Raw genomic sequence first — 24794 nt, 5'->3', positions numbered from 1 at the left:
GTTCAATCTTTTCTCTGGAGCTAGTGCAAATAAATACCGATAAAAAACACATTCCTGTTACAGAGGGTAAATCAAGGCATTATGTTAGATGGTAGTCATAAAGTCAACTACTAGTTGATTCTAAAAGCATTAACAATTCTCCAGAGTGAGGATTCTCCTTAAGAATCATAATAGTATACATGGTAATTCCATAAACTTATAAGCAAATATTCATTAATTAGCTCTGTAGTTGGGAAATAAAAGATTATATCTATATTATATTTCCTGTAATAAAGAATTGTACCTATATTATATTTTTCCTGTATCACTAAAAATAAAATTAGGAAAGAATTAGTTGGAAGAAGAATAAGGCTAATGACTAAGGAGACAGAAGAGAGTAATGATGAGTCAATGTAGTCAAAGTATAGTTGAAAAAATATCATTATTAAGTTCATTGTTTTATAGAATAATATACATTAATAATGTGTTTAAATAAAATCTGCAATGAACATGTGAAATGCAGGTTACTTTATCAAAGGGTTTTCTTTTCATTCCTGTATTTATGGCCACATCTCAGATTCTTTGTGACTATCCGTTGCTATGAAATCAGTCAGTCTTGTGGGACACACAGAGTCTGGGACCAGATGTCATCAGACTCCTTAATTATTTTACTGTTAGAGGAAACACAAGATTCTTCTTCCTATTAGGAAGCCTCAACACTGATAAGCAAATTTTGCATTTTTATGTTGCTGCTTTGATGATTATTCTTAAAATAGTTTTTAAGTTGTTTCCAAGTCTCATCATATTATACTCAAAACTATACAATAAATTTCACTTGAAGACCTTATTTCTCTCATATTTAGTAGTCTTATTTATTTTTAGTTTGTATTGTATTTTCATATAGGTGAAGGAGAATTAGAGGATATTTATTTTATCAGTTTATAATTCTCCTAAGATTGTAGTATTTCTTGCAATTACATTTATATTACATATTAGCAATTTAGCACAATGCTCCTAATAATAGGACTAAGGAATTGTGTTTATTAAACCTCTAAATTTGGGGGGGGGGGTTATAATTGTTTTCAGTTAGGGCACTGAAAGTACAATTAATCCAAGGTTTCCCCATCTGATCCATGAAACTGTCTTGGGGAAAAGGCTATCTTAATTAGTGAGCAAACTTACTCCTGTGCATTTGAGTAATATGTGAGCAAACAAATCTCTGGAGGGGTTGGGACATAGCTTAGTTAATAAACTCCTTGCACTGCGTTTGATCCCCAGAACTCACACACATTTGCATGGGATTTTATATTACAATGTTCCTTTCTGTTAAGGGAAATCCTGATTTTCTCTATGTTGACATCTGTGTTGATAGGATCCTTGAGTGGTAGGGACATGAGGTATACGTTCTCTGCCTCTTTTGATCAGGAAGAAGTTGTATGCTATGTTTCCATAAGAGAATGTGAGCACACATCCTAATTTTTCTTTATCCTTAACTATGCATCTGGTCCTCACAGAAATTTTAAGAACATCTGGTAAACAATGAAGAATGTGTTCTTAAATGCTATTTTAGGAAACAGATGCAGGTTTTCTGTGGAAGACTTTCAAACATCTCCAAGTGAGTTAGAAATAAACAGACTGCAGGTGTGTTATTAAAGTTGTTTTTAACAAGTTTGAACAACTTTTGTCCTTCACCACTCTTTTGTTAGAGACAGAACTAAAACACTATGCTTTGGAATAGGGAGGACCACTCTTCAGCACGAAACAGAAATAACAGTCACAGTGTTTGTTTGAATAGTTTCCTTATCCAAGAAGATCTAAATCCTTCCCAGGACCATTAATTCTTATACAAAACATTCCATGAAGGCAGTGAGCAGGTTCGGCTTGCCTCCTGTTGATGAGGAAATTCAAGTCCACTCATATAAGGAATATTTTTGATGCAAGTTGATAACTGGGGAAGGAGGGTCACTGGGTCTTGAAACCTGTTTGAATATTAGCCAACCAAACCAAAACTATTCCATGTGTTTATCCAACAACAGCACTGTTGATAGTGTTAAAAATGTGGAGGTTTCATTAAAAAACAAAAAACAAAACAAAACAAAAAAACCCCTGTCTCTTGTTTGATGTTAAGGTTGGATGGCTTCCATGATGCTGAATGTAATCTCACCTAGCCAAACCCAAACACAAGTACCTCATGCTTAGTTTAGAGACCCTAGCACTCATCTCACATGTCCCATTTAATTCTTTTCTCCTCTCGTTCTGGTTTCAGCAAGCATTTGTGTTTGGGAAACCATGAGGTCTGATCAATGGAAAGTGTGCACTTGAGTGGGAGGCAAGTCCACAGCAACAATTGTTCCCTTGCAACATCTAGAAGGCCCCTGGAGGAACTGTACCTTCTTCACGATTTTGAACAGTGCTTATCTCGTAGTCATGAGGTGATCTAGTTTTGATGAGTTGATAAAAGAACAAACAAGCAAATGTCTTATAATAGTGTTTGATGCAAGCTGTTTCTTACTGGAACTATGTGTGAGGATAAACTCTTCTAAGTTAGAAAGCAGATTTGAGAGAATTTTGTTGTTGTCATCACTGCTGCTGTTGTTTTCAAGATATGGACTCATTGGTTCAATTTATAATTTCTGTACTACTCAGTTTTTGACAACAACAACAACTACAGACTTATTGTAACTGTGATTTTAGCCCTAGTACTAAGGATTGCTACTAGTTAGGGTTTCTGTTGCTGTGATGAAACACTGTGACCAAAGTCAACTTAGAGAAGAAAAGGTTTGTCTCATCTTATGACTCTCAGGTCACATTTACCACTGAGGAAAGTCAGAGAAGCAGCTGGTGGCTGACAGATCCTTGGCGGCATAGACTAGTGCAGAGACCATGGATGGACACTGCTTACTGGCTTGTTACTCATAACTTCCTCACCCTATTTTTCTTCTTCATATTTCAAAAGTATATCTAAATAAGCCTTTCTTATATTTCTAATTATGAAAGTAATTGCTCAATATAGCAGGGAAATGAAACAATTTGGTTGATAGAAGAAGGAAACACAGCTGTAAATAGTAACCCATAGAAATTTCGTTATATTTTCAAATAAATCCACCATCTCAAATTTTACCCCATTTTCTGCCTGTGCAGTGGAAGCCACAGATAATATCTGCCTGATGTACTTGTCAGTCATCATTGGAGCAGAAATTTCCTTTTCTCTCTGAGTTCAGAGAAAATCACAACAAGGCAAATTGAGAAAGATTGGCTGATGTAGCTGAGACTCATGGAGCAGAAGTTTAATGTTCCTAAGTGAAACTCCATTTCTGGCAACATCATAAAATGATAACAGGCAATGAAAAGCAACCCTCAGAAGACATCAAGTGACTGCCTCACAATGACTTTCTTCAATTAGACAATGCGTAAAATGAATCTGTAAATTATTTCCCAAACTTACAGGTAAATACTATTAAAACCTTTTATTTAATTCTTCATTCATTTTTATTCTGACTAATTTATAGTCAAAAGTTTTGCACTATATTGAAATTATTTATTACTCAAGTAATGTATTGCCCAGACTCCACACTTGACAATAAGTAATAGAAGTCTAATAATAACAAGCCACAGAAAAATGGAACTTGGTAGACTAAGAAGAAAAAGAGAATTTAAATAAATGAGCAAAGAGAAATTGGCTTGCAGAACATCCTTAGAAAACGTAAAGAGCATTGAGATACAATTTGTGGTTTTCTGGGACGTTATTTTTATCTTGCAGTGGCAATAGCTAAGTGTGTACACATGAAGCTGAGAGAGGCCGTAGCTCAGCATCATTTTAAGTGTGTCTCTGCATAATCATCAACCCCCAAAAGAGCTGGAAAATGGCACAATTTGCATTTGAAGTAGATTCAAAACTTCTACATGATAAGATTAATTTTAAAATGATATTATTCATTTTTTGTCAAATATTTTCTTAATGAACTAGGCAACAGTTTTGTAGCTGTGGAGATACAGGAAAAGGCATCAAAGTCATCTGTACAGTGAGAAACAACTCAACCATAATAGTGGTGACAGATAGTTGGTAATATACAAGTAGCCTACAGTCCTTTCCTCATGTACAATGTCACAATCACCAAAGGACTGTCCAGAACAACCTTGCACTAACTTTATATATAAATGGGAGAGAGAAAGACAGAGAGACAGAGAGACAGAGAGAGAGAGGGAGAGAGAGAGAGAGAGAGAGAGAGAGAGAGAGAGAACTTTAAGTCCCAACAGAACACAGAGCACATGTGCTTCCTATTGTCAGTGCTTTGGGGCCTGATATTTCTAGAATGAAGTAGTCATTATATGACCCCTCAGGCCTATTTTATATTTTGTATTTCACACAAATCCTATTTGAAAATAAGCACTGAACACACATGTACATTATCTATTTTAAGCTTTTCACCTGGAGGCAGCCCTGGAAAGGCAAGACCAACCAGCCTGGTAACACAAGAATGAGATATTATACTGTTGGTCCAGTAGAAAATGCAAGACATTTTAGAAGCCATCTTGATAATCACATACAAGTCCTCAGTGCAGGAGCCCTTAGGAAGGAGCAAAGGTGAGACAAGAGATAAGATAAGGAGCTGAAATACTTGTTTGATTGGACCGGAAATTTGAGTGTGTGCCAGGCATACCTTTTCTGTTGGACTTATATACAAACTAAACGCTGTTTCATTTGTGAAGGCATTCTTGCCAAGGAAACGTTAGAAATTCCTTGGAACACCCTATTTAATTTTTCACTCCTTTTTATTTATTTATTTATTTATTTTAATTTTAGTATGGATGGAAAGACTGCTCTCACCTGTCACAGTGTGTTTTTTGATTTTTTGGTTTTTTTGGGGTTTTTTTTTTTTTTTTTTTTTTACAGGCAAAAGAATGTGTTGGCTCATGAATGCATCTTTTTTAACCTGAATTAAATAAGACTTAATGACTAAATGAACACCAAACTCATGACCCTGGAACTTTGTAGGACACAATAAGCCACTGTCTTCTGTTAGTGCTAGGATACACTGGGAAGGTAAAGGCTGAGGCACCTTTTAATCCTGCAGAGACATAGTCTGATAACCCTGGTAACTCTGCAAGATAAGGAAGTATGCAAGATACTACATCAGAAGGTCATGAGAAAAAGTGTCTTCCATTTTCCTGGAAACCCTTCACATGGACACATTCTGAGCATGGTGGGAGGTTGGCCAAGGGGTCAGCTTAATTGCACATGCATGGCCATGGGGTGAAATTATTTCTATTATTTTTCATGCCTTGGTTTAGTAGGATGGTGTCAGTTGACCATTGGGTTTGTTCCCCCACTGTCTAGTTTGTGTTCAATAGATGTTAAATTATAAAAAACAGAGATAACATCAATCTCATATTTTTTGGTGTCCAGATCTTTTTCAGAATCCCATTACAGAATATACTTGTTGAATGATTGGAATCAATTAGAAGATATTTTACAAGGCACTTTTCAAATTTCTTTACAAGTATAAAATGTCTATAAGTATTTGAAATAAGAGCTTGAACAACTTCTCACTTTCTCATATTCATCTTGAAAATACATTAGTTCAACATTGTTATAACGTTACCTGTCTATTTTTTTAAAAAATAACTGAAAATCAAGAAAGCCATGCATGGCTTGTTCCAATAATGGTCTTCCCCAGTGTGGTCTGAACTTGGTTTTAAGTAAGACACTTAATGTCTAACCCTATTATAATTCGCAAACATTGGTTGCCTAAGGCAGACAGAATCTTAATTTGAATTTTAAGTGGAAAGTTAATTGTTTTGTAAATTAATCAGTAACTTGGCTTAGCTCTATTTGCCCTGTTAATTACTTTTTGCTGTCCTGTTAACTTCAATGTTTCAAGAGAATGTCATTTCTTGGGTACCCATATTCACTGTTCACCATAGGGATGTGTGTGCAGGTGTGTATGGATGTGTGCTTTCCATGAAGAGCCCTTTGTCTTGTAAAAGTTTGCCCTATGATTTTTCATATTGAATAACAACCTTTGGACTGGTAAAGGAGGCAGCTTATTACTGGTGATCCTGTTAAAAGTGCTATGAAACTGACAACATGAAGAGCGTCTCTCATACAGCTGTGCTCTACCAAAGCTTCATCTGCTACAAGAGAGGCATCCTTGCAGAGATACACAGAGTTGGTTTGCTTTAGTGGCAGGGCTATAGTGGGGGAAGACTTTGACAGACTTTGAAATCTACCAAGGCCTTTTCAAGCCTGTTAGTTGTGATGTTATGGACCAGGCATTTCATATCCTAACCCTTGCTTTTTGTTGTTGTTGTTTGGGTTTTTTTATTTTATTTTTAACTCTAGATCATAACACTGGTGGCATTTAAATATGGTGTCTGCGAAGTTCAAATCACATAAATAATTAATCATGATAACATTTACTCACCCTTATTGTAAAGATAACTAAGCATTATGGTGTAGTTCTTAGATTAACATAATATTAGTTAGTGTTTCTCTAAAATATACTATTTATGCCTATATAATTATATTGAAAATATTATCTTACATAATTTGTTCTTTATTCTCTCTTTGCATAATAAGACTTAAAGTTCCTATGAATTGCTTGGGATTGAGAATAAAATTACAGGAAAATCACAAGGTATACTTGTTGAGGCTTTATTTGTTGCTTTATGTTACTCCTGGCACTAATGAGTTTCTCCTCCTGGCTGGAATTTCCCACCACAGTCAACTGCTTCTCTTACTCTGAAGCTGTGTAGCCTATCATACGCTTCCATGGCAGGGGAGATGTAAAAATTATTTTATAATATTTTTCAAGAGAATTCAAAACATATATTGGATGCAGTTTTTAGGCAATGTAAAAAGGTTTTCTTTTTGTCTTTGGTCAAAGGAAGAAATAAATATAAACAAGTCACTGGAAACTAATTCTATTCTAATATTAAAGATTAAAGTATTGCCATGCTGGTACTATGAAATTCCTGGAAAAGATAAAGAATAATTCAGTACTTTGGGAAGATGAGAAAGGAGGATTATGAATTCCACACCAGCTTGGATAATGTAGCAATAATTTTTTTCAAAGAACCAAAAATGAAAACAAACCAAATGGGGTGAACTTTCCTGCCTGTGGCAAGACTTGATATGTATAACTATTCACATAGTTGTGCAGGATTTATTTAATGTATTTTCCTCAAATATGTTTTCAATGGTGGTCAGGTCATTGATTATCATTACGTGGTAGGAAGCAGAATACCGATAAGAAGGGATAAAGAAAGGGACAAATGTGCTATAACAGCAGCATGGGAATAAATTAATCCTAATAAGAAATAAACATGCACTGCAATATTTCCCTGATATGAACATTTTTGAATAGAAGATTTAAAGAAATCTATTTCAAACTTCTTGAATTAGATTTTCTTTTTAAAAAGAGAAAATGAATTGAAAAAAATCTATGATTCTTCATTAAATTTGATCATGTGCATTAGTGCTTTTTAAAACCTTATTTATACCAAAAATTGATAAAACCTATGGGTACATAAACCAAGCCATGCTTTTATCTGTGAGCAAATGCATATGAATACAAATATAGTCACAAGGACTTACTTAGACTCATTGTTAAATATGGGTGCTGATATGTCTAATTTTCTTTATATTGTTTGATTTTACTAAAGAATATATCCTATAATTTAGTGAAAAATCATTGAACCATATTTTCTATTTATTAATTCTGGTGATACATCTTAGGGAATGTTGAACTAAGGAAAAGAATAAAGGAAATGCCTTTAGAGGGGTAGAAATGATGGAAATACAGTACTTATACATAAGATCCTCAAAAAATTAAATGTAAATTAAAACAAGAACATCAGGCTTAAGTGAAATACGCAAGTTTTAAATGGTTTGCCATTCCTGTGTTCTTTCAAAATACCATGGATTTCATATATGATGTCCACGGTTTTAAACCTCAGTTAACCTGCAATACAGAAGTTGTAAATAGCATCTATAGAATAAAATTCTGTAGCAGCACTTTAAACATTTTCCTTCTAATTCCCTCCTAATTTCTTTTCATGAGATAGCAGGCAATCAAATGGGAAAGAACATAGGTTCCACATCCCATTCTTGTGCGTACATAGCAGTGCTTAGTCTCTCTTAAGTCTTAACTTACTCTACTATAAAAGGGATCGTATATTCCTTGCATTTCATAGATGTTTAAATGTGAGGTAAAGGATATAAGAAATCTCTTATCAGAGAGAATGTTCCACATTATGAACAGTTGAGTATGAACAGTAAACTTTTCTTCACACCACTACCAAAAAAACAAACAAAACAAATAAGCCCTCTACAGATCAGTAGGATTGGGAAGTTTCACAGAAACTCTTCCTTCTAAATTACTCATTTTGCCTTATTTCTCTGGATTCACAGGAGATATCAAGTACATCACAAAGGCTAGCCTCCCCAAACCAATAACGAATTCAAGAACTCATTATTCTTGTTTTACAGTGCAATAAATCCAGAACAAAAATAGCACCTTTTTTTTAACATCACTATTTGCTATTTTGTCTACTTGATAAAATTTGGAATCATATAGAAGTGAATCTCTGGGTGGATCTAGGCGTTATTATCAAGGACTGGTTTGATTGTGGTGAAAAGACCCATCTGAAACTGGACAGCACTGTTTCCCAGGCTGGTATTGAAGATATAAACTGCCAGGACAGAGCTAAGCTAGCTGAGGGCAAAGGTCCATCCCATTCTGTTTCCTGACTGTGGTTGCAAATGTGACCACTGCCTCCTGTGACCACTGCCTCCTGTGACCACTGCCTCCTCTTCCCACTGCTCTGCCTTCACCATCCTGGTAGACTGTATTTCATGGCACTGTAAATTAAAGTAAATCCCTCTTTTCTTAAGTTGATTTGTCAGATATTCCATTAGAGAAACAAAAAAAGAATATATATATATGTGTATATATATATATATATATATATATGTATATATATATATATATATATATTCTCTATCGAGAGAGAGAGAGAGAGAGAGAGAGAGAGAGAGAGAGAGAGAGGGAGAGAGAGAGGGAGAGAGAGAGAGAACTAAGAAGGGGGACTGTTGCAGTTTACCATACAGTTATAAAGCCTTCGAATCTGCTTTGTCAGGGGAATGTGGAGGTAGAACTTGGAGCTAGAACAGTTCTATCTTAGGAAGAGTTTAGGGGGAATCCTTAGTGAATCTGGAAAGACAAGAATGCTCAGGGAGAAGTCTCACATGTAGGGTTTCAGAGGAGAACAATCACTCTGTAAAAACTCCTTCAACACTATTCATATGATGTTCTTGCAAAGAACTTGCCTGCAGTCTGCCTAGAAAGCATGGGTGAAGTTAATAACAGAGCTGTTTATCAGGTAAAGTTAAGGATGAGATTGTTTTCAGGTGGCTTCATGGCCACTGCTCTCATCTAGCTCTTCAATAAGCGAGGAAAATCCTGAGAACTGCAGGGCAAAAGCTGTGGCTTGGAAAGGCATGAAAGTTTATAGTGTCAGACAAGGAATAGAGACCACAACTTGTAACAATTAAAGGCCTGAGTATCATTAAAGAGAAACATGGTGCTCTTCCCTGGAACAAAAGAAAGATGTCCAGAGGGTAAAACTCCATGTATGGCGAGAAAGGAGGCTGAACAGCTGAACATGAGTTTCTCTCTCTCTCTCTCTCTCTCTCTCTCTCTCTCTCTCTCTCTCTCTCTCTCTCTCTCTCTCTCTCTCTCTCTGCTAATAAGGTAAGAAGACAAATTCTGTCCCTGTTTCCATGCCTTCACTAATACAAGTGTCCTCACCAGACCTTAATCATGTTGGCTTTTCAGTCCTCAGAATAATAAGGAATACCATTCTCCCATTGCAATTAACAGGACTATCTATGACACTTTTTCAAAGTATCTGAAATATCTATGGCACTAGATGATTGCTGTAGAGGAAAGAGTTTATTTTTAAGTGTAACAACTCAAACAGATCATCAGGAGGTGCCCAAGATGGAAGACAGCTAATGATCAGCAAAACACAGGAATGGTTATCAAGAACAAGTTGGGAGTTGGTTCAAAAGACCATGAAGCAATAGACAGTTCAAAATTAAGAACACATACACACATAAACACACATACTCAAATTGATTTATGTGTGTTTGTGTGTTTGTGTGTGTGTGGGGGGGTTGTTCACTTGCCTTTTCAAGCAAATTGGTGTGCAAAGTGCAGCTAATTGACAGTGATCAATAATTAACAACACAGGCTGAAAACTATCCACACACATATATTTTGGAAATAAAAGGAGTTGGCAACCTTGTGAAGATAGAATCAATAATCATTTTTAAACAGCCAGAAAAAAAATGTTAGAATGCTAAGAGTGAAGAGTTGGAGTACAGAAATAAAGAGAACAAAAACAAGAGGCTTCTGAAGGCAAAGTGTCTTTGCTTATAAACAGAAAGCCCTCGCCTGTGTTAGGTACTTGTGATGGCTGAATTTAATAGTAAATTTAATGACAGAACTTAAATGAACTTCTGATTTTGTTTTTGAAAGCAAGTCCATTTGCCTGGGAGTCAGGTTTTATGCCTGTCCCAGGTATGTTCAATCTTTTGACATTGCAACACCATATTATCATCTACAAATTCATGCTTGAGAACCCTACAATAAAGACAAAAATAAAGATCACAAATAATTTCATGTGCCCTTACCATTTTGTATACAGTCATACCTATTCGGGTGCTCAGCTACAGAACTGATATAGCTACAAGTCAACTCAGAATTTAGGATGCTGAGGCAGGAGGACATACAAGAGTTTGAGGTCAGTGAGTACTGCTTGCTATATTACAGATCATCTTCAACTTCAATCTAAGATATCTCTCTCTCTCTCTCTCTCTCTCTCTCTCTCTCTCTCTCTCCACACACATACATACACACACACACACACACACATATGCATATGTCAATTTGAGCACTTGTTTCTGTCTTATTCTTCATAGCAACTTAGTTCCTTGTAAAAACACAGGTGAAACCTTTAATCTGCTCAGGTAGTTCATAGTAATGAAAAAATATTAATGTACTAATCTCTAATCACCATTCCTACTTGAATTTTTTAGCCAAGTTAATCATCTCAGTAACACAGAAAACTAAGTAAACAATGAAAGACTCAATCTCCGAACTCAGGCTTCTGTCTCTAGAAAACATGGCATTCCCAATTTACCCTTGCCTTCCTCATTTCCCTGATCTTTAGCAAATGGCTATTTCAAAGTACAATGGAGTATCTAAATCACTGTGTGACTTCATTTGGATATCCTGGGCTGGGTACCCCAGAGCAGTTAGCTTCTAATTCCAATGTCAGCTCAGGGTTATCTCTCCTACAGGTCTTAATCTTTTGGCTAGGGCAATTTCAACTAAAGAAATACTTAATACTTTTTAAATGAGGAGAATATTTACATCAATGTAGTTCCTAACACAGCCCAATGCTTAAGGGGAGGGACCATGTCACATATAAAGCCAATTGTACAATATATACTTGAGAAACATTCGGTTCATTGGTAGTTCTCTGTGTCATATGCTCATTCTGATGCACATGTTCACCAATATTTATAAAGAGTTCCTAGAAATTTTATTACATGAGTAGTGAGAAATTCAGCTTTGATGGATAACACATGCCTTCTCATCCTTTAAACACAAGTTGGTCAGTTCCCAACCAATGCCTTCATTCCTTTTTCACTTTTAAATTATGTCCTTTATTCAATTTTCCCGGATTGACAACTAAAGATTAAGACTCTCTCCAGATTCAATTTTAAGTCATTATTTGCAGACTGAAGATAACTCACCCAAACAATATATTTCTATTCCCTTGTCTATCATGAATCTCTTAAAACTGATACAAGTTAATGATAAAACACTGGTATTTATTTCTACATCAGGATAATGAAGAACCAAAGAGCTCTTAACAGTAAACAAATAGAGAAATCGATGGAAATGTAACATTTTAAGTTACATACTTAATACAAAATATCCAGCATAGTAAAATAAGAACCTGGATTGCTAGCCACTAATTTTTAGAGTATGGTTTCCTCCAGCATGTCTACTTTTTTTCAATGTCAGAAATATATTGTGTTTCAAAAGTGTCTCTAAACTACTCATTTTCTAGACCATCAGATTTTCAGTGTGATGGGGGAGCCTGAAACAGTTTCCCCAATCTTAGTATTTAATTTTGTACAGAGCAATAGGCAGAAGCAAATTTTTAAGAGGTTTATCACTGAAACAGAGGTGGAGTCATGTGCCTATAATATTACTATTCTAGACATAAAAGCTGGGAGATCAGAAGTTCAAGGTCATTCTTGGGTACATAACAAGTTCCGGGACAGTATATACTACACAGACTATCTCAAAAACAACAACAAAGAAAGAGAGAGAAAGGGGAAGGAGTGTCATTTTTATGTCGATATTCTGTTATAGTGATAGGAAATCAAGCCACAATTTAAGGGTCGGGCATGTAGCCCAGTTAACTGAGTGGTTTCCTGGTGTAACTAAGCCCTGAGTTTGATCTCCAGCACTGAATAAACCAGGAATGGTACATGCCTGTGATCTTAGCATTTGAAAGACAGGAGCAGGAGGACAAGGAATTCAAGGACATTTTCTCAGCCGCATAGCAAGTTCAAGTATACCTCCAGCTACCTGACTACCTGAAGGAGGAAAATAGCTTGAAGTTTGGGAAGACAGGGCAGAAGGCAAAAGATGGTCTCCAATAGAAAATTTCTAGTGGAGCTTCCCCAGTCAGAGTGGAGGCTGATTCCACTAGCAGTTCAACTGTCAGTTTGCAAAGACAGTTCAGATACAAGGAGCTACTAAGTGTATTTGCATAACACATGTTCTTATAGGTAGGGAAGACCATTTTGATTAACACCTAATGTAATTTTCAAGGAAGATGTTACTTCAAGTACCAGCTATTTGCAGAGACCTGGGTCTTTGTTGTACGATGTCCATCCGGAATTCTGTTTTCTTCAGACTAGAAGACAGAGCAGGAAGTACGGGCTAGAAAGTAAGGCCTCTGCTTTAGCAACTACAGACAACCTCATTTAAGCACTTTAGGAATTCACAAAACCACTCGATTTTTTTTTGGTGTGTTTTTCACTCTTCATTATAAATCAGTATTTCAGGAAAGTATTCTGAAAGAGGTATACTGAACTCGGAAAATAGTTCAGTTGGTGGCAAAGCATGTGCCAATGTAAGATGTATAATATCATTTTAAAGGAAAAAATATATTATCACAAATCAAAAAGTGTGCAAAGAATAAGATAATGTTCGGGCAGTCATTGATCTCCTCTGAAATCCCACATTGAGACTTCTCCCTGAGCATTCTTGTCTTCCAAGATCCACTAAGGATTCCCCCTAAACTCTGTCTAAAATAGAACTGTTCTAGCTCCAAGTTCTACCTCCACATCCCCCCCCCACAAAGCATATATAACAGGTAGCTTTCCTAGCCAACAAAACAAAACAAAAAAACTACAAAAAACACCACATACTTTCAGTGCCAATGAGGAAGGCAACCTGGTTTGTTAAATTACTTCAGTCTAGCTTCAGCTTTTGGCATGTGCTGCTGGCTGAACATACTGTAGGAGAGCTTGCTTTGAAGTTTTAGACAAATTAAATCAACCCTTCAGATCATGTGTCTCAAAGAATGTGGTTTCCCAGGTATGAACAATCTATCAATCCTTCATTCTCTTTTAATTTGGCATTGGAACCATCCCTGTACAATCCATTGGAAGAGATTTTACCGTAACCTCAGTCACAACAGCTTAGGGGCAGGATTACCTCTGGGAAGAGCAATGCCTCTTTTGCCTCCGGGAGAGACTGACTCTCCTTGCAGATTGTGCAAACATTCATAATTATGCCTCTAGGTAAACATACTGCTGTCTTCTTGGAAAATAGAGAAGTACAAGGAATGTTTATTTGCAAGCCCAGCCTTCCCAGGTATCCAGAGTTGGTTTAGACACACCTGAGCTCCCATCCCCCTCTTATTGGCTAAGAAAGTTGCCACACTTGATTTGCAAGTTTACTGTCAGAGCCAATGTGGGGGGAGAGACAGGGGTTGTCTCACCAGCCAGCACTAGATTTAATCTGGCCAGAGAGGGCACCGATCTGTGCTGTGAGCTCCTTTCTACAGGAGAACTGTTCCCTCCCTCCCAAGGCACACGGATTTCTGCTTGAAAGCGGCCCTACCTCCCTGTTCAGCGTTCCAACTGGATACAACTTGGAAGGACCATGGCGACCTACGTTCTTCAAATGGCTGCACTGGTGCTTGGTGGTGTTGGCATGGTGGGCACAGTGGCCGTGACTATCATGCCTCAGTGGAGAGTGTCTGCCTTCATCGAAAGTAACATTGTGGTTTTTGAGAACCGCTGGGAAGGTTTGTGGATGAACTGCATGAGACATGCCAACATCAGAATGCAGTGCAAGGTCTACGACTCCCTGCTGGCTCTTAGTCCAGACCTCCAGGCATCCAGAGGACTGATGTGTGCTGCGTCCGTCCTGTCTTTCTTGGCTTTCATGACAGCCATCCTTGGAATGAAGTGCACCAGGTGCACAGGGGACGATGAGAACGTGAAGAGCCGCATCTTGCTGACAGCCGGAATCATTTTTGTCATCACCGGCTTCGTTGTGCTCATTCCTGTCAGCTGGGTTGCCAATTCCATCATCAGAGACTTCTACAACCCACTGGTGGACGTGGCCCTAAAGCGTGAGCTTGGAGAAGCCCTCTACATAGGCTGGACCACAGCGCTGGTGCTGATCGCTGGAGGAGCACTGTTCTGTTGCGTGTTTTGTTGTACTGAAAGGAACAGCAGTTACAGGTACTCAGTACCATCCCATCGCACCACTCAAAAGAGTTTCCACGTCGAAAAGAGATCTCCGAGCATCTACTCCAAAAGTCAGTATGTGTAGATGTGTGTGTATTTTAACTGTAGCTATAAAGCTAAGCTTTATAAATCACCAAACCAGCCACTATATTAGAGAAAGGGAGCCAACAGTGTATCCATTTACCTAGCACTCATTGGAGGAAATATGCAGCGACTATTATTCCATAACTGATTTTAGCAGAATGAGGTATTATGTGTGCTGCTTCAATTGTTCTAGAAAGTGTAGCCATTTGTTTTCTAAAATGATTCAGGAAGCTCCTCCTTTTATCAGTCACTCTAAACCAGCACATCAAAAGACTGTTGGTTTAAGCTGTGATTTCTCTGTGTCATGGCATTATACAAGTAGATGCGGGTGGCGGTTATATCTCACACAAATAGAGACAGGCTTATGTGGTTCTATTTAAAGTGAAATGCCAATCCATCACGCTGAATAAATAGAACTCAGCTATTGCATTTCAGGGGAACTGGGGATAAAAGGGAAGAAGGCTGATATTAATTGCTTAAAAACAGCTTAAGGATTAGTGCACTCTATTTATAGCGAAGGTTAAAATGAAGGCTTTAATCATTAGTGTAAGGAAAACTGAATGGCTTTCTGATATCCTGCTTTGCAGCCTCGAGGAGTTAGGAATTCAGTCACCTTTATCCTCTCCCTCCACAGGCCACCGTTTTTGTTGCATAGTATCTTTTAGCGTTTAAAGCAGATGTTTTGGCAAAATATTTTTTTTCTTTCAGACTGCTTTTGTAAGGCTGTACTAACAAGACAAATAAAGCAGTGGTCTTAGAAAAATTAACAATTTCAGAAAAATGAGTTTGCCTTAGCCTTTCTGTTGAGAGAAGAATGTATTGTTTTTGAAATGAAGTCATGCCATGTAAGGGACTATCCAAGTGATATTTGTGCTTAGCTTTTTGGGAATTTATCAGTGTAAATAGGGGGGTGGGGGAGAGACCGTTTTGATTGTCATTTTCTTACCCCCAAAAGGCACAACTCCTCCAACCAAAAACTGTGTCCTCTTTCAACTCCTGTCACTAAAAGTTGTCATTTCTGTTCTGTTGAAAGTGATTTCCCCATTTTCTATGTCTTTGCTAAGTTTTATTGAAGAGGTGGCATTACTGAGTGTTTCCTCCTAATTTGAGAAAACTGTTAATATAATACTAAGTTTCATATATTGACTTTGATATTGATAAGTTGTATCTTTTATAACAATATAACATTTCTTACACTTACATTCTGTTTTATTACTCTGTACAAGTGTATAAAACTTGGTATTGACAATTTATGTTTGAACATAGACTTTGTGTTCATTTTTGAGTGCAGTGTAAGATTTAAAATCAATTTACTTTATAATGACCTCAAACATGCACTAATATTTGATTAGTATGTTCATAATATTAAGTTGTACTTAGGTCCAATGAAATGTCTGTTGTAAATATTGTGTATGTAATCATTTTTTAAAAATTTGTCCATACGTATTTCCACTTGTGAGAATTCATATGAATTAAAAACAATGCTGAATGATTTAGGAGTATATATCATGTTTATGTGAAGTATATTATTAAACCTTTGCAATACTCATATTGTAGTTGTTTTAATTTACAAATGGGAGAGCCTCAGAAATAGTTCTGTGATTACCAGGGATACTAGTAGAAAACACAAGAGGTGACATTGGAAAATTCTTCAGTGAATGCTCATCATGTTTTAGTAGATCTAATTTATAAACCAATCTTTGTATGTGGAATTAAAGGTTCAAGTACTGTTAGCTGGAAGAGCTTTAGTTCTTGTTCCCATGTAGGTCATGTCACTACACTAAGTGCTGACCCACCCTGGGCAATGTTGCCTCTTTGAGTTAAAACATTTGCTAGGAGGACTAACAAATCAGGACTAACAAAATGGCCTAGAGAAAAATCCATTTTATACAAGAAAGTCTGTAAGCAACAAATACTTAGTTGCCCTAAGTGTCACAGACTACATTCACATTTTCTTGGTCCCCTCCCCCACTAAGACAGAATTTAAGGGATTGGGATCACTTCTTTGGTGTTTTTGAAGTGTCTCTTCACTTTCTACCTTTATTATAATCCCATCTCTTCTCACAAAAAATGTATTCTTGTGTCACTCTATCAATACTAGTTTTCATCCAATTAGCTGCCAAATTCTTAGCAGAGTTGTTTCTAAAATATGTCAAAAATGGTGAAGGCTTTGCAAGTAAAGGCTCTAGCTATCCAAGTCTGGAGCCCTGAGTTCTATCTTTAGAATCCTTGACATGTGTGCTGTGGTATGTGAATCATCCACACACAGAAACATGTACATATGTTAGCAAGAAACTTTCTTAAAAATTACAAAACATAAGAATGAAATGTAAAAGTATTTCCACTATACTTTGTTCCTATCTTCAAAGGCAAGTCAAAATTCCTGCAATGTAAAGTCCAAATATCTTGCATACTACAAGTAGTAGAAAGAAACCATTATATTATCTAGAAAGTGAATTCCATCAATAGAAAAACATTGTGTGACCAGCAAAACAAAGAGATGATTGACACCCAAATGCTAGAAATCCCCATGTCAAAGCTTTCCTTTAATATTCTGAAAGAAGTATACTGAACTTGGAAAATAGTTCAGTTGGCAGCAAAGCATGTGCCAATGTAAGTTGTATAATATTATTTTAAAGGAAAAAAATATTATCACAAATCAAAAAGTAGGCAAAGAGTAAGAGAATGTATTTATTTGTTTATTTCTTTGAGGTAGGATTCCATGTATACCAGGCTGGCCTCAGACTCAGTATGCAGCGGAGGCTGACTCATGCTTCTGATCCTCCTGCCTTCATGTCTCCAGTGCTCAGGTTATTTGTGTGCTCCACAGCAGCTGCTGTATGTGCTCCTGGGAACTGAACATAAGGGGTGTGTATATGCCAGACAATTGCTGTAATTCTTAAGAGATATATTCTAAGCTGAGCATGTGGTTTTAGTCTTTCACCTTATAGCTAATTGGTTTTATGACTTCAAACCAAATATATTATTTTCTAAGCACTAGGTAGGATTAGCAGCAAACAGGGCCTAAGATTTTTGTATGTTAAAGAAATTAGAAATATTAGGCATGTTGTATAAGAAAAAAAAGACACGTTCAGGACAAAGAAAATGAGGTTTCCTGTCAAAGAATCACCCCACACCCACTTCCAAAGAAACACCGCATAGAGCAGAGCCCCTTAGTCCTTGTTAGCTCTACCTTCCATCAGTGGATTGAAGACAATTGGGTTGTTACAGAAAATAAATTTCCAAACATAACAAGCAGCCTAAAGCAATGCTAAAGCTAGTAAGCTTTGGATTGCTTCTCTGCTTAGAGAATCCTTTCCTAAAATTCAGTGGAGTTTTATGCATAATATTCACAGAAACTAATGAGGCATAAATGTTGAATGAAGACTATGTGTGTGGTAGTGCACACCTTTAATCCCACCACTAAGAGGCAGAGGCAGAGGCAGAGGAATCTTTAAAAATATGAGGCCAGCCTGGTCTACCACAGATTTGAGGCCAGACAGATCTTCAGAGTTCTAGGACAGTCAGGACTATACAGAGATATCCTGTCTTTGAAAAAAAATCATAAAAACCAAAAACAAAACAAAATTTGGAATGAAACATTCAAATCAGACTTTTTTTCATCGAGTGTTCACTATGAATATTTTCAGACTTATTTTATATATTCAGACTATACATTCCCAAGAATTACATTTCTTATTCAATGAAAGAAAAGATAAATGTACTTTTATAATGAAGACTAAGACGAAACATTCATATTTACACATTCTTGTCTAAACAAGAATTTCTACTTACAAGACTTTAGCATATAAGTAAAAAAAAATACATTTACCTTTATACTCAAAGTCTTTCATTGCTGCCACTGTTTATGGCACAGGAAAGTTCTAGGTATTATAACAATGACCTGTTTCAGAGGCCTTTATTCACCAATAAATTTCTAAGAATGTCTTTCAATGAGTGGAGCTTTTAAATAGCACTCAGATGCTCACCTCCATGGTTACTCAAAATGTAGTAAATATAAGTCTGTTGAAAGTTCCATAAGGGAATGCCACAACAGTCAATGCCTCTGGCTACTCATTTCTTTTCACTTTTGACATCCACACTGAGTGATGGTCAAAGTTCCTATGATACTACAACTTGTAAAAACGTTAGCTAAGGACTGTAGCATCTCAGCATGAAGCTGTTCAGTGGACAGAACAGCATTCTACCTGTACAACCATGTGACTCTACTGAGCCTCAACTCGGCAACATGGAATTGTGTGATCTGACACAGCTTAACTCTCACACTGCTTTATTTTCCTGTCTATGTGATGGGATGACAAGAATAGTGTCTCAGCCCTTGGGTTGCTTGGAATGTTAACCAAATGGATGCACTTAAAGCCTTTATTACAATATTGAGCATAGAATAAACTCTGCATTAGTCTCAACTATTATTCTGTGTCTAAACATTCAACTCAGAGAGAAATTGCCTTTTTTCTTACTATAGTGTATAACCTGTGTCTCCAAAATTACCCCTTGTAATGATTCTGCACCCACAGCAGGTACTAAATGTGCTCAAGACTGATGAGCTGAATTGGTCCTTCAGTACCAATGCAGAAAGCCTTCCACAGGTCTGTGAGCTAATAATCCCAGGGGTGGGAAGGCAGAGACAAGCAGATCCCATCTTCATCTGATGAATGAGATGCAGCTCTCAACTGCCTCAGACAATAAGTGAATGGTTCCTGAGAGAAAGCATCTGACATTGACATCTCTGTCTCTGTCTCTGTCTCTGTCTCTCTCTCTCTCTCTCTCTCTCTGTCTCTTACATACACGCACACCACAAGCACAAACACATCCACACAATACCACATACAGAAACAGCACATACCCACCCACAGCACACACATACACAGAACACACTCACACCACACACATATAACCCACATGCACATAGAAGCACACACATATGCACACATTCACACACAAACACACAGCCTATATAAACATACATAGTAAATTAGTTAGTTACTCCATTAATTAAATATAAATGAAAATTATTTACAACATAGTGAGTACTAAGGATGCAGCAAGGGCTAAAACGTTGCTTTGATTTCACAGTAGTTACAAAACTGAATGGACAACCGTGTGATGTCCACCATGTGCTTGGAGTTTCTTTACATTACTGATCCATCACAAACGCTGAATCTGGGGAGAATGGTGAGTCTCCAAAATGTAATATAGACAACAGATTACTATAGATACACATAAGGTAATATTGCATAATATTTAGATACATGTATTCCATAGTTCATTTAGAATATTCTATAGGTGTTTATGCAACTAATTGAATAATGCATTCTGCATATATTAATATATACATATACTCAGTATGTCACCTTTGATATTAAGTACTTTGAAATTAAGATTATGAAGCCCCCCTACATTAGCATAGACAAGGACTTTCCCTTGTGGAATTGACTTTCTGAGCATCTAGCCTCTGGTGTGCGGGAACTACTGCCTCCACAAAGATACGCATAGCCCTCTCCTCCCAAGACTTTAATGATCTTATCATGAACCTTTGCTGTCCTATTCCACTTTCCTTCCTGTTGAAGCTTCTACAGTATTCCTCTACCCTATCTCCTCAACTCTGATCTAACTGCTGAAGCAAATGGAGGAGCTTTTAGGATCTGGCCAACTGGCAGTGCCTGGGGCCTTCTGAGAAGCCTCTGTCTATAATGTTCCAGAAGGAAAGAACCACTGTGTTAAATAAGCCTGGGGATGACCATACAGTTCTGCCTGGGGCTAGAGGTAGAGATATAAATATGGGTTCAACATGCTCCATAAACAGCCCTGGAGGGTAAACAACTCTGTCTTCTCAAGGGGGAGAACATTGGAACTGAAACCTTAGTCATCTTCATGGTCAGTATGGGTCTTTTCTTCTCAGGGCCTTGGGAGAAGTTTGGGTCTAGGAGTGCAGACAACTCAAGAGCTGCAAACACCTAAGACAGTTCCCAGAATTCTAACAAAGAGATTCCAACAACTGCTAATAGCATACCACTGAGTCACTGCCAACAGGAACATTTCCTGCCACTCAGGTTTGGCTTTTTGTAAAGTAGAGCAACCTGGTTCTTATAACCTTGATTCCTTGTGGGGAAAACACCAAACAGGACTCAAAACCTGGAGAGGGGAAAAGACCCCAAATCTAACAGTTGTTCACCTTTGAAGACTTGGTCACTAAGAGAACAACTTAAAGAGACAAAGACAAAAAAAAAAAAAAGAACAGAGACAGCAGATGGAGATACAGCATAAGGACCAGCTTCCTAGTAAAGTAATTTAGAATTTTTCACTTCGTAAGTCTGCAGGGAGTTGAGAGAAGATTTTACCTATGAGGTAAAATTATGAGTATTTGGAAGATTATGGATATGAGAAGGCTCAGAACAGAAAGGAAAAAAAGCATAATTCATAAGAGGAAATATATATGAAAGCGATTTGGTTTAAAAATCCAAAATTCTGCAACACATACTCAGAGTGACAAATAGGTGAAGTTTGAGAAATTATAATGAAGTAGCTTAGGAAACTATGTAGTCATGCAAGTCAAGGGCACACATGACTCAGTGAAGCCCACAAAATAATGTCAAACCTTAAGTTAAATTCCTATTCCAGGTGCAGCAGGTAAGCACGGCAGCTAGTAATGAAGAGACCGTAGCTATAAAGCACATTTTCATGTGAATCCTTTCAGCCACACATCCAGAAGGCAGGCAAACTACTCTTTTCCCAGCATCATAGATATGGGTCACATTCGACACAGATGAAAGCCCCAAATGGCAAACACATAAAAGCATCCTGGGAGATGGAACGTGAGCTCAGGGACTCCACTACAGGCTGGACAGTGGCCTAGTGTCAAGACAAAATAAAGGAAAGTTTGTGCAACGTGGCCTAGTTTCTGAATTAAAAGTTATAATCTTTGGCAAATGACCATAAAGTGCCAATAGCCTTGGCAGACACTGAGTGCTGCTTCTCTCCCCACCCCCAGCTAGAGTTTTGTCTTCCAAGCCTCTGCTCATCTGCAATGCAGATATATATATATATATATGTGTGTGTGTGTGTGTGTGTGTGTGTGTGTGTGTGTGCACGTGCACATACACACATAATGGATGTATATATTCTATAAGTAGAATATACACAGATATGTAGAATGTATATATTCTACAAATATATATACATACATATACATATATGTGGAATATATATCATACAAATAGAATATATATGTTCACATATATTATTTTGTTTCATATATATTCTCTTTGAAGCAGGAACTATAATTTATTAGTTATTAATTGCATGTTGGTAAACTCATAGTCTTTCCATTCCCTGTTTTTTTCTCAGCCATTGAAAATCATATAAAAATATTAGAGACAGAAAGAACTTTTTTAAAATACAGAACTGAAGGTTTTCCTGGTTGAGCACAGGATTGATGCTATCTTTCTTACCAATAAGTTAAAAATAATTGGCACTTCTCCATCTTTTCCAGAGTAAACAGAATAAATCATACTACCACTGCTTTCAATCAGCGCCATGGTCCTATGTCCCCAGCTTCTTCTGTGACTGCCTTTTCTTAGCATACCCTGTTCTTTTTCCTACACAACTTCCATATGCATCCCTTCCACCACCACCACCACCACATTCCTTACACCACTGTCAACCTCAGTTCTTTGCAGTTTGCTTATTAGAGACCCTTATACAAGAGGAAATACTTTCTAATTTGGCAGAAGCATTGTAATAAGGTTGCATGGGCTTCATGAACACCACCTTTTTGGTTTGGGGGTTTTGTTCAGTTTTTGTAAATTGGAACACTTTTACTGCATTGTTCTTTCACTGTTTATTATAAATATAGATATACATTGACATTTTTATAGTTTCATTGGGTCTGTGAACAAGGAAATGGACTTTATTAGATGCTAAAACGAGACACATAGGTAAATCAAACTGCTCTCTGGCTTTAAAGTTGAGAAAGTCACCACCTCAGTGAAGTCAAACATGGATTCTCAACTTGATGGTCTTTTACTTCATGGAAGAATAGAAAGGAAAAATTAGTAAGAGCACATTCTTATGCCTTCCTGTATAACAATTATTCTAAGACATGTGGAGATTGCTCAGCAAGCATGGTGACTTGCTGTCAAGCTTGATATCCTCAGTTCAATCCCATACGGTGGAGAGAGAGAACTGACTCCTGCAAAGTCATCTTTGGCCCTCCACTAATGCACATATGTGCCATGACATAGAAACACACACTCTCTCTCCCTCTCTCTCTCTCTCTCTCTCTCTCTCTCTCTCTCTCTCTCCCTCCCTCCCTCCCTCCCTCCCTCCCTCCCTCCCTCCCTCTCTCTCTCTCTCTCTCTCTCTCTCCTCTCTCTCTCTCTCTTTCTGTGTGTGTGTGTTTAGTAGAGAAAACAAAATTGAAAATGATATGTTATTTTTATAAAAAAGTAAGCTAATTCATGAGTTTTTCAAGTTAGGGACTTAAGCAGCTTTTCTATAGATTTCCAGTTTAGATGGGTTAATAATAGCGATTTCCTTTACCAGCTTCTGCCTTGACAATGATGTCTGAAATCTGGCCTTGCTGGACTGATGCCCCTATTCTCCCATCTCACCTTTTCCACAAGGAAGCCAGGCATCCAGCATGGAGGCTGAGGGTTCTCAAGATCCAAGCAAAAACTCATCAGTCCTTTTATGAGACTTGGCTTCTTGTATAAGCACTTGGTTAAAGACAACCTGGGGTTGGAGAGTGGAAAAATAAACACTATTTCTCAACAGGGCAGACTGCCAAGGAATTTGAGGCGACCTTTAATCCACTCCAGGATGAGTAATGTTTTATTTATTCATTTTTTGAGATTGTAATTTACTTTTTTCTCCCCTTCCTTTCCTCCTTCCAATTTCTTCCGTATACTGGCCCCACTCTTCTTCAAATTCATGAAATCTTTTAAAAAATATTATTGTATGCATATAGGTATTTTATATACATACATATTTGTAAATATAACCTGCCCCTATAATGTTACTTGTATGTATATTTGGCACTGAGCAACCAATTGCTGTCATCTGAGGACAATCACCCCTTCTGGTCTCAATATTCTTTAGTTGCCTAAAGGTCTTTGTGAAGGGTTGAGATCTTGTGGGCTTTTTTGTGCACTTTCGCATGCCCAGTGGTATCACTGCTTCAGCTCATGTTTGGATACTTATGTTAACAAGACATTAGGGGTGTAGCTGCTGATACTACCAGAAGACACAATCTGAAAGCAAAGTCTGTGTTCCTCTGGTTCTTAGAATTTTTTCAACCCTCTCCTCTGCAATGTTCCCTGAGCCTTAGATGCATCCATCTACAAAACTCTTCTTCATCTGAGGCTCAGGGAACATTGCTCCACAACTCTTCATTTTGATCCAGTAAGATCTTAATCAAAAGAAATGTGCTGGAGTGAAGAGCAAGGCTACAGAATGGGAAAGAAGTCTGCCAAATGTTCAGCACACTGCAAGTTAATATGCAGAACATATAAAGGACTCAAAAAACTAAGCACCAGAAGATAAATAATAAATCAATGATAAAATAAACCAAATAGACACTGTTTTATAAAAGAAATAAAATTGGCTGTAAAGTACATCTAAAGATGTTCAATATATTTAGCCATCAATAAATGTAAATTAAAACATAAAAGTCAGATACCTTCTTCTATTAGTGATAATGGCTTCATCAAGCAAATAAACAGGTGGCTGGAGAGTTTAAGAGCTCTGACTGTTCTTCCAGGGGTCCTGAGTACAATTTCCAGTAACATGGTGGCTCATAACCATGATAATGAGATGTGGTGCCCTCTTATAGTGTGCAGGCATGTATGCCATGCAG

The 24794-nt window shown here is 37.3% G+C and overlaps 1 protein-coding gene and 1 long non-coding RNA gene across 2 annotated transcripts; one reads left to right on the top strand and one right to left on the bottom strand.

Annotated features, from left to right (window-relative positions):
• Positions 1 to 14100: 14100 nt before the first annotated feature.
• Positions 14101 to 16464, top strand: Cldn8 (claudin 8). Its single transcript, XM_028756414.1, has one exon. It carries the CDS (start codon positions 14241 to 14243, stop codon positions 14916 to 14918), a length of 678 nt encoding a protein of 225 aa, XP_028612247.1. The 5' UTR covers positions 14101 to 14240; the 3' UTR covers positions 14919 to 16464.
• Positions 16465 to 17584: 1120 nt separating this feature from the next.
• Positions 17585 to 23653, bottom strand: LOC114611569. Its single transcript, XR_003709863.1, has 2 exons — positions 23551 to 23653; positions 17585 to 17772 (listed from the first exon to the last, which is right to left on the bottom strand). It is a non-coding gene; the product is annotated as an uncharacterized LOC114611569 (long non-coding RNA).
• Positions 23654 to 24794: the final 1141 nt, after the last annotated feature.

The sequence above is a fragment of the Grammomys surdaster genome, unplaced genomic scaffold (genome assembly GCF_004785775.1).
Source record: "Grammomys surdaster isolate TR1022 unplaced genomic scaffold, NIH_TR_1.0 126118, whole genome shotgun sequence".
Lineage (NCBI taxonomy): Eukaryota > Metazoa > Chordata > Mammalia > Rodentia > Muridae > Grammomys > Grammomys surdaster.
This window is presented reverse-complemented; position numbering and strand designations above follow the sequence as displayed.